The sequence below is a fragment of the Mangifera indica genome, chromosome 19 (assembly GCF_011075055.1).
Source record: "Mangifera indica cultivar Alphonso chromosome 19, CATAS_Mindica_2.1, whole genome shotgun sequence".
NCBI lineage: Eukaryota > Viridiplantae > Streptophyta > Magnoliopsida > Sapindales > Anacardiaceae > Mangifera > Mangifera indica.
Window position 1 is genome coordinate 8,148,314 of NC_058155.1, and position 16,151 is coordinate 8,164,464.

Genomic DNA, 16,151 nt, shown 5'->3' on the forward strand with positions numbered 1-16,151 from the left:
AACATTTCAATAAACTTGATCCATATTCTACAAATGGCCAAATAAAAACCACCAAATAAACCTATCAAGACTACATTATACAACGATTAAGTATATTCCAACAAACCTAGCAGCAACCTAGATAAACCCATCACATAAACAAATCAAATTCGAATCTTTCGACTTTCAACACCAAAATGCAAGCAGGTAATTCAAATATCATAAGGCCACCAAAACTAAGTTCCTCTCCAAACTACCCGTATGAAACAAAACAAATTTACCAGAAATCTACAAACAAATAAAAATACACATTCACCTTTTTAACGTTGAACACCTCAAACAGGCAGCAAATTCAACTAACAAATCAACCACCAAAACTAAGTTCCTCTCCAAAAATAAAAACCACCCATATAAACAAACCAGTCAAAAAAGAAAATAGTACAAACCTTTTTTTTAAACTTGGATGGTCTACACAGCGACGTTGGAAGAGACAAAGCAGCAACAGTAGCGACAGTGCTCATGCTACTATGAAGGTATTATATGTATCTTTCATGCACAATTAATTTTCTTAACTCAAATATTAACAAATCATAATATTTTTATGATGATTTGATAAAAAAATTATAAAATAATAATTTTCGATGATAATTGCATCTAGATTTTATATTATATTATATTATATTTAATAATTGATTAAATATTTTATATTTAAATTATTATATTAATTTTAACATAAAAATTTATAAAAAGTATTAAAATTATGATTAATATTATCATATTTTTTAAAAAATATTACTAATGATTTGCCATATTAAACTTTTATATATATAGTTTATATCTAAATTTTATAATTTTTTTTATAAATATATTTTTTATTGTTTATTATATTATATTCATATCATTTCCCTATATATTTTTTTTTGCATTTTTCTTTTTACTATATATGGTAAAAATTATCAGTTCTAGGACAATAATACGGACACAAATTTGAAAAATTTTGGGCTGTTATAAAATGAAGTCATAGGCCGAATCATATGTCAGAATTGGGAGGGGCCTCTTCCCTCCAAAATTAAGTAAACAGAGGAGAAAGAGAGAGAAACGAAAAAATTGAATATGAAGATAAGGAGCTATTGCTTTGTTCTTGTACAAAACAAGAAGCTAACGAGAGCAGTAGATACAATTGTATATATAAATAATAATATATATTTATATAATTGAATTTTATTTAATTTTAATTTAAAATTATTTAATTAAATAATAATATATTATTATTTATACATAAAATTATACATATAACATTACTTTTAATTTTTATATATAATGATTTACTTAAAAACTTAGATATATAAATCACCTTCTCTCACCCAAAACATAATCTTGGTTTAAAAAAAAGAGAAATTATTAATTTTAGCCTAATTACCCATACATTAAGCAAAAATGTCCAATTTCCCTATTCATAAGCAAAAAAGCCCAATTTTCCTATTTCTAAGCAAAAATGCCCTAAACTTTTTTTAAAATATCAAAATTACCCTTCACCATATCTATATAAACCCTCTCTCTCACTCTTATTACACATACTTCTCATCTCACTGAAACACTCACTTTCACTCTCATTTTTACTCAATATCAATTAGTACAAGTTTGTTCGGATGAAAAAAGTTTGTATTTTTGAATTCGAATTGAAAAAAGGCTATTCGTGAAAAAAAAGTATTTATACGAATCTTAACCTAAAAACTTAATTTTATTTGTTAAATCCAGTTTATATGTTATGTAAAGGGGATACTTGAATAGTAGATAATAATATATGGGGTATTTTGATATTATAAAATATATAAAGGATTTAAATAACATGTTAAGACTAGATAGGTATATTTTGATACAAGACAACATACAAGAGTGTTAAATGTAGTATTAGATAATTATGAGGGATCAAATGAAATGTTATAAAGATATGAGGGGCATTTTGATATTAAACATTGTAAGAACATTATAAATGAAATTTTAAGAATAGATAGATGTATTTTGATATGAGACAATATATAAGGATGGTAAATGCAATGTCAGGGAATTATAAGGGGCAAAAAATAATATTAAAAAAACATAAGGGGTATTTTGAAATTACATAATACACGAAGGATTTAAATAATAGGTTAAGAAAAAACGGAACTGAAATTAATACCATAAAATGTCAATAATGAAAAAATCGTTCAAAAATCTTCAAAATATGAGTCGATATATCCTAAAACAGTGAAATTCGAATTCTAAATATTGAAATACCATAAAATGTCAACAATCAAAAAATCATTCAAAAATCTGAAAAATACAAGTTAATATATCATAAACGGCGAAATTTGAAAAAACGGAACTGAAATTCAAATTCTATACATTGAAATACCATAAAATGTGAACAATCGAAAAATCGTTAGAAAATCTGAAAAAAAGACTCGATTTATTCTAAAACGACGAAAATCGAGAAAACGGAATTGAAATTCGAACTCTATTAGTTGAAATACGTAAGAATGTCACTAATCAAAAAATAGTTCGAAAATCTGAAAAATACGAGTTGATATATGATAAAATGATGAAATTCGAAAAAACGAAACTGAAATTCAAAAATACGAATCGATATATCTTATAAATGAAAAAATCGAAATATTGAACAGAAATTACGTCATTACATTGTAAAATGTGTAAAAAAAACACAAAAATCAAAAAACCGAATTTTAAATTTGAAAACTACACGTCAAGAAACCTTAGATATGAAAAATATCAATTTACCCCCTAAGAAAATTTCTACTTCAAACAGGTCCAATATTTATCCCTTGCCGTCTCAGTAATTTTCTAATCTATTAGCATTAGGGATGGCAATGGGGAGGGGCGGGGAGGGGATATCAATCCCCGTCCCCGTCCCCGTAGGGGATATCAATCCCCGTCCCTGCCCCGTCCCCGTTACGGGGATAAAAAATAATCCCCGTCCCCTCCCCGCGAAGGAAAATCCCCTCCCCATCCCCTCCCCGTCCCCGCGGGGAAAAATCCCCTCCCCATCCCCGCCCCGTCCCCGTGGGGAAAAATCCCCTCCCCATCCCCGCCCCATCCCCGCGGGGAAAAATCCCCTCCCAATACCCGTAAATATAAATTTTAATTCCTTTATGTATTTCAATAAATAAAATAAATCATATTCTCCCAAAATATCACTTGCTACAAGAGCTACAAAATATTCATTATTATTTTAGTTCAAATATAAAGTTTTCATAAAATCTAACAATATGCAATAATCAATCTCTTCATTAGTAGCTCTTCATGTATGTGATTTAGGATAATTTTATAATAACATTAAATTTAACACTTTTCATTCACTTCAATTGATTTTATCAAGTTTATAATTTGTTTTTTTTTTTGTAAAACCTGGTGAATTGACTAACTAAGTTTTGAAGTTGAAATAAAATTAATTTGGTGCATTTGCATTTTATGATAATGAGATTCTGGGGTCTTTTTAATATATTAGATTAATAGTTCAGAAATTAGTAAAAGCTGATAATTGATAATTCAAAAATTAGTAAAATTAAAGTTATAGTTTTAATAAATCATAATGTAAAAATTTATAGAATTTAATAGTTTAGAAATTATTATATTAATATATTAGATTTAAGGGGTGGGAAGGGGTGGGGTGGGGAGGGGATGGGCCGGGCCGGGCGGGGAGGGGAGGGGAGGGGAGGGGAGGGGGGGGCGGGGCGGGGCGGGGCGGGGCGGGGAGGGGAGGGGAGGGGCGGGGCGGGGCGGGGAAATATGTATCCCCGTCCCCGACCCGTCCCCGACTACGGAGATTTTTTTCATCCCCATCCCCGCCCCTTTCCCCGTTTTTATCGGGGAATCCCCTCCCCGTTAGGGTCGGGGAGGGTCGGGGCCCCTAAAATCGGGTCCAAATTGCCATCTCTAATTAGCATCTCTACAGTTTCAAAAAAGTAAATTTTCTCTCCAACCCACGGTATTCACTGCGTTAGCCCACTGTTACATGGTAAATTTCAAAAACACCTTCTGTGGACTAACTAGTCTCTGTCAACTCCCTAATGTTTTGAAAACACTACTTGACCCCCTAATCCACGGTTAGTCTCTCCTGACCGTGGGATACACTGTTCCCACGGTCGGATTGCCGATCACTTCGGACACATTTTTCGACTAAAAATTAGTCATTTCAGCCTCCAATTTCAACATAAATCAAATTTACATAGACTATAATACAAAACCTTTCAACAAATTCAACGAAAATAACCAAAAATCAAAACATTTTAAACATTATTCAAAATCGAAACCCTAAAGTTTCAAACCGTAAAATCTCACTCAAATCTCAATAATATGAACAATAACTTGATTCAAACAAGATTAGGGAAGATATACTAGCCTTCTTTGCCATTTTTTATCATCGGAAAGCACAAAAATCACTGAAAATCTCTTCGATCGTGGGATGATCGTCGAGTGCGAATTTTCTTTGAATTTGTACAGTGAAAAACATGGAAGATTACCGTGGGAAAGAAGGAAATTTTCTTTGTTTATATATAGGGGCAGTTTGGTTATTTCACAAAAGTTGGATATTTTTCTTCAACCTGATTGTTTTGAATAATTTCGCTTAGACCCCCTTAATTTTGGCCATTTATTATAATTTCCCAAAAAAAATCATAATACTATTCAGCTTATTCATGTTAAGAATTTTGTCTCATTTTTAATAGCGAAGTTTGTAAAAAATTTTCATGTTGACCTAATCGAATTTTGATTTTTATAAGAGTTAATTGTTTGAATTATCTGATTTAATATGATTAAACTCTAAAAGCGGTTTTCAAATAACTTGAAGTTATTTTCCTTTTTGAAGATTGATGATTCAACCAATCAAACCAATAGATTTGAGCTGGTTTTTAAAACACTTGGTAGGTGAGAAGAGAAATTCAGGTGGAATGAGAATAGAAGATTAGGAAAGTAAGTGGGCTGAGTTTTGAGTTTGACACATTGGTGGGTGGGACTCGGAAAAACCCAAGTCTGAAATCAATTACTATGCCTCATTAGATCATGTGTAAAGAGTTGAAGGAAATGTGGTTCGCAATGAACATCCTTCATACACGCTTTCTTTCTCGTTTGCAGTCAAACACTCTGAATATTTGTTGGGTCAATCTCTCTCACGCGGAAGATAAGTCATCACAGCTCTCTGGTTCTCTAATACAAGTCTCAGAAAGATAGCGATTCAGGTGCTCTTGTTCTAAGCCTTCCACAATCACTTCCTATTGTTTTCTTTTTCGGTCTTTTAATTTTCTGCTGTTTCAATATAATTAATTTTCTGGTATTTTATTAGCTTTGCTTTGATTTTTATTCCTCCTATTTCCATCTTTTATCTGTTTGCTAGAAGCTAGATTTTTTATCGTTCAGCTTTTCTGTTTTATATTTGCTTAGCTAGAGTTACCTCTTTAAACCCACCCCAAAAAAAAAAAAAAAAAGCCCCTTTCCCCCTTATTTTAACAATCCAAAAATTACTTACTCTCCTGCAGTTCTTAGTTGTCTGTGTTTTTTCCTTTTTCTTCTCCATTTCCTTAAAGCTTTCACTCTTGTATATTCAGCTTTAAACCAAAAAAATAAAAAATAAATTAAAAAAAAACACTTTGTTCATCTTATTGTTTAAAAAAAAAAAAGAGTTCTCCTAAATTATGTTTTTGATCTTATTGTTTCTCATATTTCTAGTTTTAATTATCCAAGAATTACTCCTGCAGTTCTCTGGTCGCTAGATTTTGTTCATTGAGAGTTTGTCAGTGGCTTTACTTCTTTAAACCAAAAAGAAGGAAAAGATAAAAAGTAAATTGCAAGAAATACGTAATGGCTGAACTGGCTACTGCTGCTGCTTCCAAAGCTGCAGAGAGAGTTACAGAGACAGTGTGTGAATTCGGTTGTCGGCAGATTAACTATGTGTTTAAGTACCAGAGCTACATGAAGAAGCTGAAGGAGCAAGTTAAGGAGCTCGACATTAGAAAAGGAGATGTGGAAGAAGATGTAAAAGTGGCTGAAAGACAAGGTGAAGAGATTTATAATGAAGTTACTGAGTGGCTGAAGGGTGTGGAAGAGTTCATGGAACGGGTAGCAAAGCTTGTTGACGATGAAGATAAAGCAAAGAAGCGTTGTTTCAAAGGGTTGTGTCCTGATTTGATTAAACATTACAGACTCAGCAAAGAGGCAGAGGAGGTGGCGGAGGCTGGTGCCAAGGTCTTGGAAAAAGGAAAATTCAGTAGAATTTCACACCCACCCCTTCTACAGAGGACGGAATCCATATTTGTGGGTAAGGAGTACGAACACTTTGACTCAAGAGAGTCAAATTTCCAGGATATTATGGATGCATTGAAAGATTCTACTGTTAATGTGATTGGAGTGCACGGTATGGGTGGTGTGGGAAAAACCACACTGGTCAAAAAAGTTGCTTGGAAAGCCAAGGAAGATAGGTTATTTGATGAGGTGGTGATTGCTGAGATAACACATACGCCGGATCTTAAACAAATTCAAGCCGACATTGCTGGTCAATTGAGCATGGTATTTAGGGACCAGGAGAGTCTATTTGGAAGAGCTGATCAATTACGTCACAGGATGAAGTCCAAGAGAATCGTTGTAATAGTAGATAATATCTGGGAGAAGCTTGACCTGAAGGATGTTGGAATTCCTTTAAGCTATGATGATAAAGGTAGCATCCCACAAGACAGGAAAGAAAGCAATGATGAGCAAGAGCGGTGCACAATATTGTTAACAGCTAGAAAATTAGATGTCTTAAATCAGATGAAAACTCAGAAGAATATATCGGTTGAGCCTTTAGCCGGTGATGATGCCAGGAGTTTGTTTGAGAAAATCGTTGGTGATTTATCAGAAAAACGTGGCATAGCAGCGGAAATAGTAGAAAAATGTTCAGGGTTACCACTTGCAATTACAATAATAGCAAATGCTTTGAAAGGTAAAAGTGATTATGCCTGGAAGGATGCCCTAAATCAGTTAAAAAGTCATAATCATAGATGTGTTCCAGAAATGGATAACACTTTATACTCAATTTTTAAATTGAGTTACCAATTGTTGAACAGTGAAGAAGCCAAGTTACTACTTCTACTTTGTGCCCTATCTGAATATCCACATGTTGATTTCCCCTTGTTCAATGGTATGGGGTTGGGATTGTTTCAAAATGTCTACTCAATTAATGATGGAAGGAATAGAATAAAGTCGTTGATTGATTATCTCCGGGATTCGTGTTTGTTGTTGAAAGGTAGTGATAACGTGAAGGTCAAAATGCATGATGTCGTTCATACTGCTGTTATATCAATTGCCCAAGAGAAATGTATGTTTGGTATTCAAGATGTCAAAGGCATTAAAGAGGTGTTGATGAAGAGAATGTACAAAGATTCGATTGCAATTCATCTGTCTTATACAGACATTCATGAGCTTCCTGAAAGGGTAGAGTTTCCAAAACTAGAGTTATTTACTTATCATATTGTAGAAGATCTTTGTTTACAAATCCCAGACAACCTTTTCGAAGGAATGAAAGAACTCAAAGCACTAGAATTGGGAGGAGTTGATTTATTACCACCACCACCATCGTTAGTTTGCCTAACAAACCTTAAAAGATTATATCTCGGGAATTGCTCTTTGGGAGATATAACAATGATGGGAGAGCTAAGGAAATTAGAGACTCTTGAATTTCTATTTTGTGATTTTGAACAGTTGCCTGAAAGATTTAAACAACTGACAGGACTAAAGTTTTTACAATTGACCAATTGTCCAAAGCTTAAAGTAATCCCACCAAATGTCATCGCCAGCTTATCTCTATTAGAAGAGCTATATATATATAACAGCTTTGATCGATGGGAAGTTGAAGGACAAAATAACACTAGTCTTGCAGAGTTGAAGGAATTGTCTCAATTGAACACTTTATGTATAGATATCCCGAATGAGCAGATCATACAGCAAGATTTTATTCCAGTGAACTTAGAAAAGTATGAAGTACATATTGGAGATGTATGGGACTGGCCTCATGATTATGAATACTCAAGAACATTGAAACTAAAGTTCAATGGAAGCCGTCATATGAGGTATGGGATCGAAATTTTGGTGGAGAAAGCAGAGTATCTCTATCTAGATCAGCTGGATGGTGTTAAAGATATACTTTGGGAACTTGATAGTGAAGGTTTCCCAGAACTAAAGCTTCTCTCTGTACAAAATAGTTCTGAAATTTTGTATATTGTCAACTCGATGGAGTGCATTCATTCTAATGATGCTTTTCCAATCTTAGAATCAATGTTTCTTATTAATCTATGTCATATGGAGAAGATATGTTGTGGCCTAGATAATGCAAAGTCTTTCAGCCAATTAAGAATAATAAAAGTAGCTGATTGTGACAAGTTGAAGTATCTCTTCTCATCCTCCATGGCCAAAAACATACTGCTGCTTGAAGAAATCGATGTAACTAATTGCAAGTTGCTAAAGGAGATTTTTAGTGAAGAAAGTGAAGACCATGTTGATGAAAACATAAAGGTTTGTAGGACTGAGTTTAAACAATTGCACTCCATAGTACTACAAGGCCTACCACAGTTCATAAGTTTTGGCTTGGAGGTATGTATCTCTGTCTTTTTTTTTTTTTCATTTATTTTCTTTTAATATATATGTTGTTTATGGAGGAATAAAATTTTTGTCTGCAGGTTGTGTTATCAAGATTGGAGAACCTAAAACTGTCCTCAATTAAGGTTGAGAACATATGGGTTAATCTACTCAAACCAATGTTTACGCATACTCAGTGCTTAAAATGCTTAACAGTGGAAGATTGTAACGGTTTGAAGTTTCTGTTTTCCTCTTCTATGGTCAAAAGTTTTGTGCAACTCCAAAAGCTTGTGATATGCAACTGTAAGTCAATGGAAGCAGTAATATTTGAGTCAGAAGGATTAGAAGAAGCAGATAAGATAATTCAAATGAATTTTCCTAAACTATTCTACTTGAAGCTACAAGGGCTTCCAAAACTCAAAAGATTTGGTATTGGAAATCTAGTTCAATTCCCTACCTTGAATGAACTTCACATTGAGAGTTGCTCTAGTTTGAAGACATTCTTCCGTAATTCTTCTAGTGTAGAAGTGAGCTTGGAGAACATTCTTACTACTAATATAGAGCCCCTGTTTGATGACAAGGTGAACTAATTTCTTATGGAAATTTTCGTGGCCTGTCAACATCAAACTTATTAGCATTCTTTATAGCCATTATTGTGACCATTTTATGCATTTAATTACCAAAAATTTTCGTAAAATTATTATTGTAATTATCATTACCAGTATTCATTGTCCTTTTTTTGTAGGCTGATTTGCCAGGCTTGGAGAAACTGATACTCTTACACTTGGATAACTTGCAGCTGATCTGGCACAACCAACTTCATAGAGATTCTTTTTGCAAATTGAGAGAATTGAGAGTTGAATTCTGTGAAAATTTGGTGACTATTGTTCCATCTAATAGTCCTCAAGGACTTGTTACCTTTCAGAATCTAGAAGCATTAACTGTTGAGAACTGTTGGAATATAAAATGTCTGTTTCCAGTTTCCATAGCTACTAGTCTTTTGCAGCTCAAAAAACTTGAGCTATTCTCTTGCGGTTTGGAGGAAATTGTTGCCAAGCAGGAAGTAGGTGGGGCACCTAGATTTTTGTTTCCTCAATTAACGACGTTGGAACTTGCTTATTTACCAGAGCTCAAACATTTCTACATGGGGTCCTATACAGCAGAGTGGTCAATGCTAAAGGAATTGTTTGTGTACGATTGTAAGAAGATAAAAGTATATGCTTTAAATGGAGAGAGCCAACCTGCCCTATTTTCATTTGAAAAGGTATGATTTCTCCTATTGTCACTAAAAACTACAACATAGTCATTAAATTTAGTTTGCATAAGTTTTTTCATTTTTGTTTAAATCAATCGAGTGGAAATTTGTCATGTTTCAATGAAAAATAATTTGTCTTTGTTAATTTGTAATGGAGTGCCATTTGTCATGTTGAACAATAAAATTGTAAAATTATATTTATTTAAAACATATAGACAATTAATTGAAAAAAGATGAATGGTTAAAAGTTTCACCTTTCTTCTTTAAAAGTAGATAGGATATTATGCCTCGTATTTTTTCATTTCATAGCTTTTCTAATTGTTAATTGCAGTCGCTTATGATTTCATACAAAGTAACTAATGAAACAGATTGTTGCTTGTTGGTCACTTGTATTTATTTGTTCATCGATTTTCAGGTCATACCCAATTTGGAATCATTGCGCTTAAATGCTGATAACATAACATCCTCATGTCTTGACCGTATTCCAACTAGGAGCTTTGGGAAACTTAAGCATCTTGCACTGCATAGGTTTGATGATTATTCAGTAGGATTACAGTTCGGTCTCCTTAAAAAATTGCACAATTTAGAAACACTTGATCTAGTTGATTGTACATTCCAAGAACTCTTCCCGAATGAAGGATATGCAAGGAAACAAAATTCCCAAATGGAAACCTTTCTCCAAACTCTTGAAACTCTGAAGGTATGGAGATGTCATTGTTTGACATATTTGATGCCATCGGTCATCTGCTTCAAGAACATTAAGAATTTGGTAGTCTACCATTGTAATGGATTGAAAAATATATTAGTATGCTTAGCGATAACAACTCTTGTCCATCTCACAACAATCTCAGTAAGAGAATGTGAGTCAATGACAGAGGTTATAGCGATTGAGGTAAATACAACAAAAGAGAAGATTGTTTTTAATCAACTGAAATTGTTGGAACTTCATTGTTTAAAAAGCCTCACATGCTTCTGCTCTGCCAATTACGCATTTCGATTCCCATGCTTAGAACAAGTAATTGTGAGTCATTGCCCCAATATGAAGACTTTTTCTCAAGGAGGTTTGAGCACACCAAAATTAAACGAGGTGCAACTAACAGAAAAGATCAATGCAGAGTCTTTTTGGAAGGATGACCTTAATTCCACTATCGAGCAGATGTTTTCAAATATGGTACTTATACACAAATTCTTTTTACAGATGTTTAAAATTTCTGGGACCTTGATATTAATTCATATCATTAGGCTTAAAATACCTTTCTTTTTATTTTACACTTTGGTCTGTTTTAACATGTGCTAACCTAAGTTTTTGTGTTTGGTAGCTTGGTTTCAGCAACATGGAGGATCTCAAACTCTCTGAATTCCCTGAATTAAAAGAAAAAATTTGGAAATGTGAAGTTCCAGAGGGGTTATTATATAATTTAAAATCGTTGGTTTTGGACGCATTTTTGGAATCATCAACTACAATTCCATCTTTTGTGCTGAGCGACTTAGAAAATCTTGAAACACTGGAAGTAAGAAATTGTGATTCGCTGAAACAAGTGTTTGATACAGAAACACTGCCAAAATTAGGTGGACATACTTCGAAGAGAAGTCATCAAGATGTTTTAAACTTAAACAATTTGAAGTCTATTAGAGTGCACAATTGTAATGGATTGAGATATATATTTACAGCGACTCTCATCCTAGGCCTTGTTCAACTCCAAGATATAGAAGTGAAAGACTGTGGTTTGATAGAAGAAATCATCAGGAAAGAAGGCGAAAATGATGCAGAGATTGATAAAATTTTTATCCCCCAACTCAACTCCATTAGTCTTGAAGCATTGCCAAACTTGACAAGATTCTGTTCAGGAATTAATAGTTTGGCTTGTCCCTCCTTGAAAAGTATTAGAGTAGCCAGATGTCCAGAGATTGAGACATTCATTTCTGCTGATATGAAGCACCAATCAGACCATATTGCACCTCTCTTCTGTGAAAAGGTTTGTTTATTTGAAACTTTTTTTCTCAGAATATATATATATATATATATATATATATATATAAATATATAATTTTTGCATTTTATTATTATATTATTGTTGTTATCTACACTAATCAGAAATTCACTTGTTATGTGATAGTTGAAAGTGATATGTTTATTTATCTTAATTCATATTAATTTGCAGGTTGCTTTTCCAAGGTTGGAGGAGATGATACTCTTGCACTTGCGTAAGTTGCAGTTGATCTGGCACAACCAACTCCATAGAGATTCTTTTCGCAAATTAAAAGAATTGAGGGTTGAATTTTGTGAAAATTTGGTGACTATTGTTCCATCTGTTATTACTCAAGGACTTCTTACCTTTCAGAATCTAGAAACATTAACTGTTGAGAACTGTTGGAGTATAAAAAGTCTGTTTCCAGTTTCCATAGCTACTGGTCTTTTGCAACTCAAAAAACTTACACTATTGTCTTGCGGATTGGAGGAAATTGTATCCAAGCAAGAAGTAGATGGAACTCCAAAATTTTTGTTTCCTCAATTAACGTGGCTCATGCTCTGCAATTTACCAGAGCTCAAACATTTTTATATGGGGTCCCATACAGCAGAGTGGCCAACGCTAAAGGAGTTGTATGTGTCTGATTGTAACAAGATCAAAGTATACACTTCAGATGGAGAGAGCCAGCTTGCCCTATTTTCATTTGAAAAGGTATGACTTCTCCTATTGCTGCTAAAAACTGCAGCATAGTCATTTAAGTTTAATTTGTTTAAGTTTTTTCTTTTCTGTTTAAATCAGTCGAGTGGAAATTTGTCATGTTTACAATCAAATTGCAAACTTATATTTATTTAAAGAATATATATAATTAATTGGAAAAAGATAAAAAGTTAAAAGTTTCACCTTCCTTCTTTTAAAGTAGATAGGATATTATGCCTTGTATTTTTCATTTCATAGCTTTTCTAATTGTTAATTTCAGTAGCTTATGGTTTCATATAAAGTAACTAATGAAACAAACTACTACTTGTTGGTCACTTGTATTTACTTGTTCGTCGATTTTCAGGTCATACCAAATTTGGAAGCATTGATTTTAAATGCCGATAACATTACATCCTCATGTCTCGATCGTATTCCAGCTAGGAGCTTTGGGAAACTTAAATATCTTGGACTGGATAGCTTTGATGATTATTCAGTAGGATTTTTGTTTGGTCTCCTTCAAAAATTGCACAATTTGGAAACACTCAGTCTATTGACTTGTACGTTCCAAGAACTTCTCCCATATGAAGGATATGAAAGGAAACAAAATTCCCAAATGGAAACATTTCTCCAAAATCTTCAAACTCTGATAGTATGGAGTTCTCATTGTTTGACATATTTGATGCCATCCTCAGCCATCTGCTTCAAAAACATTAAAAATTTGGAAGTCAACTGTTGTAATGGATTGGAAAATATATTGCCATGCTCAGCGGCAACAACTCTTGTCCATCTCACAACAATCTCAGTAAGAGAATGTGAGTCACTGACAGAGATTATAGCTACTAAGGTAGATACAGCCGAAGAGGAGATTGTTTTTAGCCAACTGAAAACGTTAGATATTGACATATATATTGTGAGTCAATGCCCTAATATGAAGACTTCATATTAGGGCATTTAATCGAATGTTAGATATTGACATATATATTCCATCAAAGGTCATAGATCAGATCCAACATACATATTTTCACAGACATAAATCAGTTACATATGTTGATCTGGGTTACATTTTCCAACAGAGGCCTTAAGGGGAGGACAACACTGATGTAGTAAAGTTGACCCTGTTGTATTATCTTTACATGGGGTTATCAAGGAATGATTTTGAGAAAAACAATATCTCTAAATATATTACAATTGATGGGTTCAATGCATACCCATAGGGAGTACGAGTATGGTAGATGATGTATCGATCGATTTGTGACAATATTTTTCAAATTTGTATGGATTCCGACCTTATAAAGAAAAAGGAAAAACTTATGAAATAATATAGTATCATGGGGTTCTAGCTAGCTTTCCAAGTAATTGTATCATTTATTAACTTAAAAAAAATTGTGATTAAAATAGAATTGATTTAATACGATTGTAATTTTATAAAGTAACAGATTTAAGTTGAAATTATAGTTTTAGATATACAAGACGCTAGACACACTACATCGATAGGTGGATATCATGTCAGTTTCAAGATCTACTTGGATGTTAAGGTGGCACACGAAAGACATTTTGGGATGGGATGTTATCTCAACTATCTTCACTAGAGATGCAGTAAATAATAATTTGTTATTGATTAAAATATGAATAAAGTATAATAACAAAATTTGCTTAAACTAAATTTGCAGGATGATGTTAATTTCCTGTTAGTTTTAACTACGGTGGAAAAAGTCACAGACTAGTTTGACGACATTGTTTGATACATAGGAATGTCAGATTGATAGTCTTCTTCATCAACATCCTCCCCATCGTTGTCAGAAGAAGCATCATCGACTCTTCTTGATATTGCTTCTTTAGTCGTTGTTTTACCTCATATCAAGACTCTTGTTCAACCTATTGTCATTGAGCCCACCCTTGTCAACGCCCTCTTGTTACGACCTTTGCCATCAAACGCATATCATCAAAGCCATCTGTTGTGCCCTTCGCCACAAAGCGCACATCAGACGATTTGCTTGTCACTGGATTAGATTTCTCCATTCGTTATTTTGATGATACATTGGCTCGATGAGACAATCTTATCTTATATCGATTGACTTGTACAAAGGATAAGGTGCATATGGGGACAATGACTTCATTATCTCTCAAAATTTATACTCTGTATATGCCTTAGCTACTTTTCAATACAACTACACGACTTTTGCATTCTTTTTGTACTTAGATCGCATGTTACAATGAAGGTGATGACAACAAGAGTCACCAGGAACACCTAGGAAGACTTCAACCATTACAAAGAAAATACTAACATATCGATCTGAAATTATTGCTAAATGAGATACCTCACCCAAACAATTCTTCAACTTTATTAAAAACCGATACCATGTGTCATGATCTTTTTTGGGACAAATGTCAAAACCTAATGGATATATCTTATTATTACCATCTAATGCAACAACGATAAATAATTGGTCTAAATATCTACCATTTAAGAAGGTAACATCAATACAAATGACTGAACAAATATATTATTAGAATGTACGGATACTACAACCCAATATCATGTAAAAGTATTTGAATTGTTTTTGCTTATCTGTTAGTATATGTGTCACAGTCCTCGGATTACAACTTACTAAATTATAACAATATTTTGGCAGTAACATAAATAACTCTACTAGTGTGTCCCTGAATGATTAAAGTGTCCAATTTCTCGCTTATCATACTTGTGCATATGATATATCAATTTTATATCGGTCGACGATATATACAGTGATCTCTTTAGTCAATACACATGATCAACTAATATAAATCTTGTCCTCAAAATTTGTCTTAAAGCTCAGAGTCTGTTTGCCTATGATGAGGTAATATTTGACCTCTAGAACATGTGTGCTAGCTATCCAAATGACATAGTTTGAAACTGTCACTTTCTCCCACCTCGTTTGCCTATGCACGCCAATTGCATTGTTGATTATGACATTTAACCTCTCATCTGGTTGTGTTTGACTTGTGCACTTTAAACTGATATATTTTCTTAAAAGCATCTCGAGTTACTACATCAATGACATGTTGTTTACTTAGAAACAATGTACCAATTTTTAGAGAATTACCATCTCTTTGCACTCCTTGGCTTGTGAATGTGGATACGGATGGCTGCTCATAAAATTTGGGTAACCAATGAAATATATCAATACAAACATTCTCGTCATCAAGATTTGTTTGCGAGAAACTACTTGTACCTCTAATATCTTCATTATCATGTGTCTTCTCTTCGAATTTCGGTTCCTTAATGGGAATATCATGCAAACCTTCCTATCAGATTCACTCAAATCTAAAAAAATTTCTTTGTTGCCACGAACAAATTCTTTACACTATATAATACATCAATATGAACATCATTTAAGTATGTAAAGTTTTCCTCAAAAAATTCTTGTTTTGGATTGATTTTGATAGTTTGAACTCCTAAACCAATCTCATGATCTTGTGGATAACTGTTTGACTCATCATCTTGTAAACCTGCATTTGCTTGTTGAACCTCATAGCTATCATCATTAAGTGTAGTTATTACAAAAATTGGAACATATTCTTTAAAGAGGTTAGATAGACTATTAAAAACCTCAACATCTTCATCATTTGAAATTTTAATAAGGATGTTGTTGTCAAGATGTCTTGGTTTC

General features: G+C 33.3%; 2 protein-coding genes across 6 annotated transcripts in view; one reads left to right on the forward strand and one right to left on the reverse strand.

Annotated features, from left to right (window-relative positions):
• LOC123203307 (chlorophyllide a oxygenase, chloroplastic-like) overlaps window positions 1–16,151 on the reverse strand; it is a 57,569-nt gene that overhangs the window by 25,008 nt on the left and 16,410 nt on the right. The gene's annotated exons all lie outside the window — the stretch shown is intronic.
• Window positions 4,977–13,476, forward strand: LOC123203299. Of its 3 annotated transcripts, XM_044619621.1 has the most exons (8): window positions 4,977–5,213; window positions 5,730–8,595; window positions 8,682–9,161; window positions 9,326–9,844; window positions 10,251–11,006; window positions 11,155–11,811; window positions 11,998–12,516; window positions 12,866–13,476. In XM_044619621.1, the coding sequence occupies exons 2-8, from the start codon at window positions 5,833–5,835 to the stop codon at window positions 13,445–13,447; spliced, it is 6,276 nt and encodes a 2,091-aa protein (XP_044475556.1). In that variant the 5' UTR covers window positions 4,977–5,213; window positions 5,730–5,832; the 3' UTR covers window positions 13,448–13,476. The 3 variants fall into 3 exon arrangements, with proteins under 3 accessions (XP_044475556.1, XP_044475557.1, XP_044475558.1); XM_044619622.1 differs by having other exon boundaries at window positions 4,977–8,595; window positions 9,380–9,844; XM_044619623.1 differs by lacking the exon at window positions 10,251–11,006 and having other exon boundaries at window positions 4,977–8,595.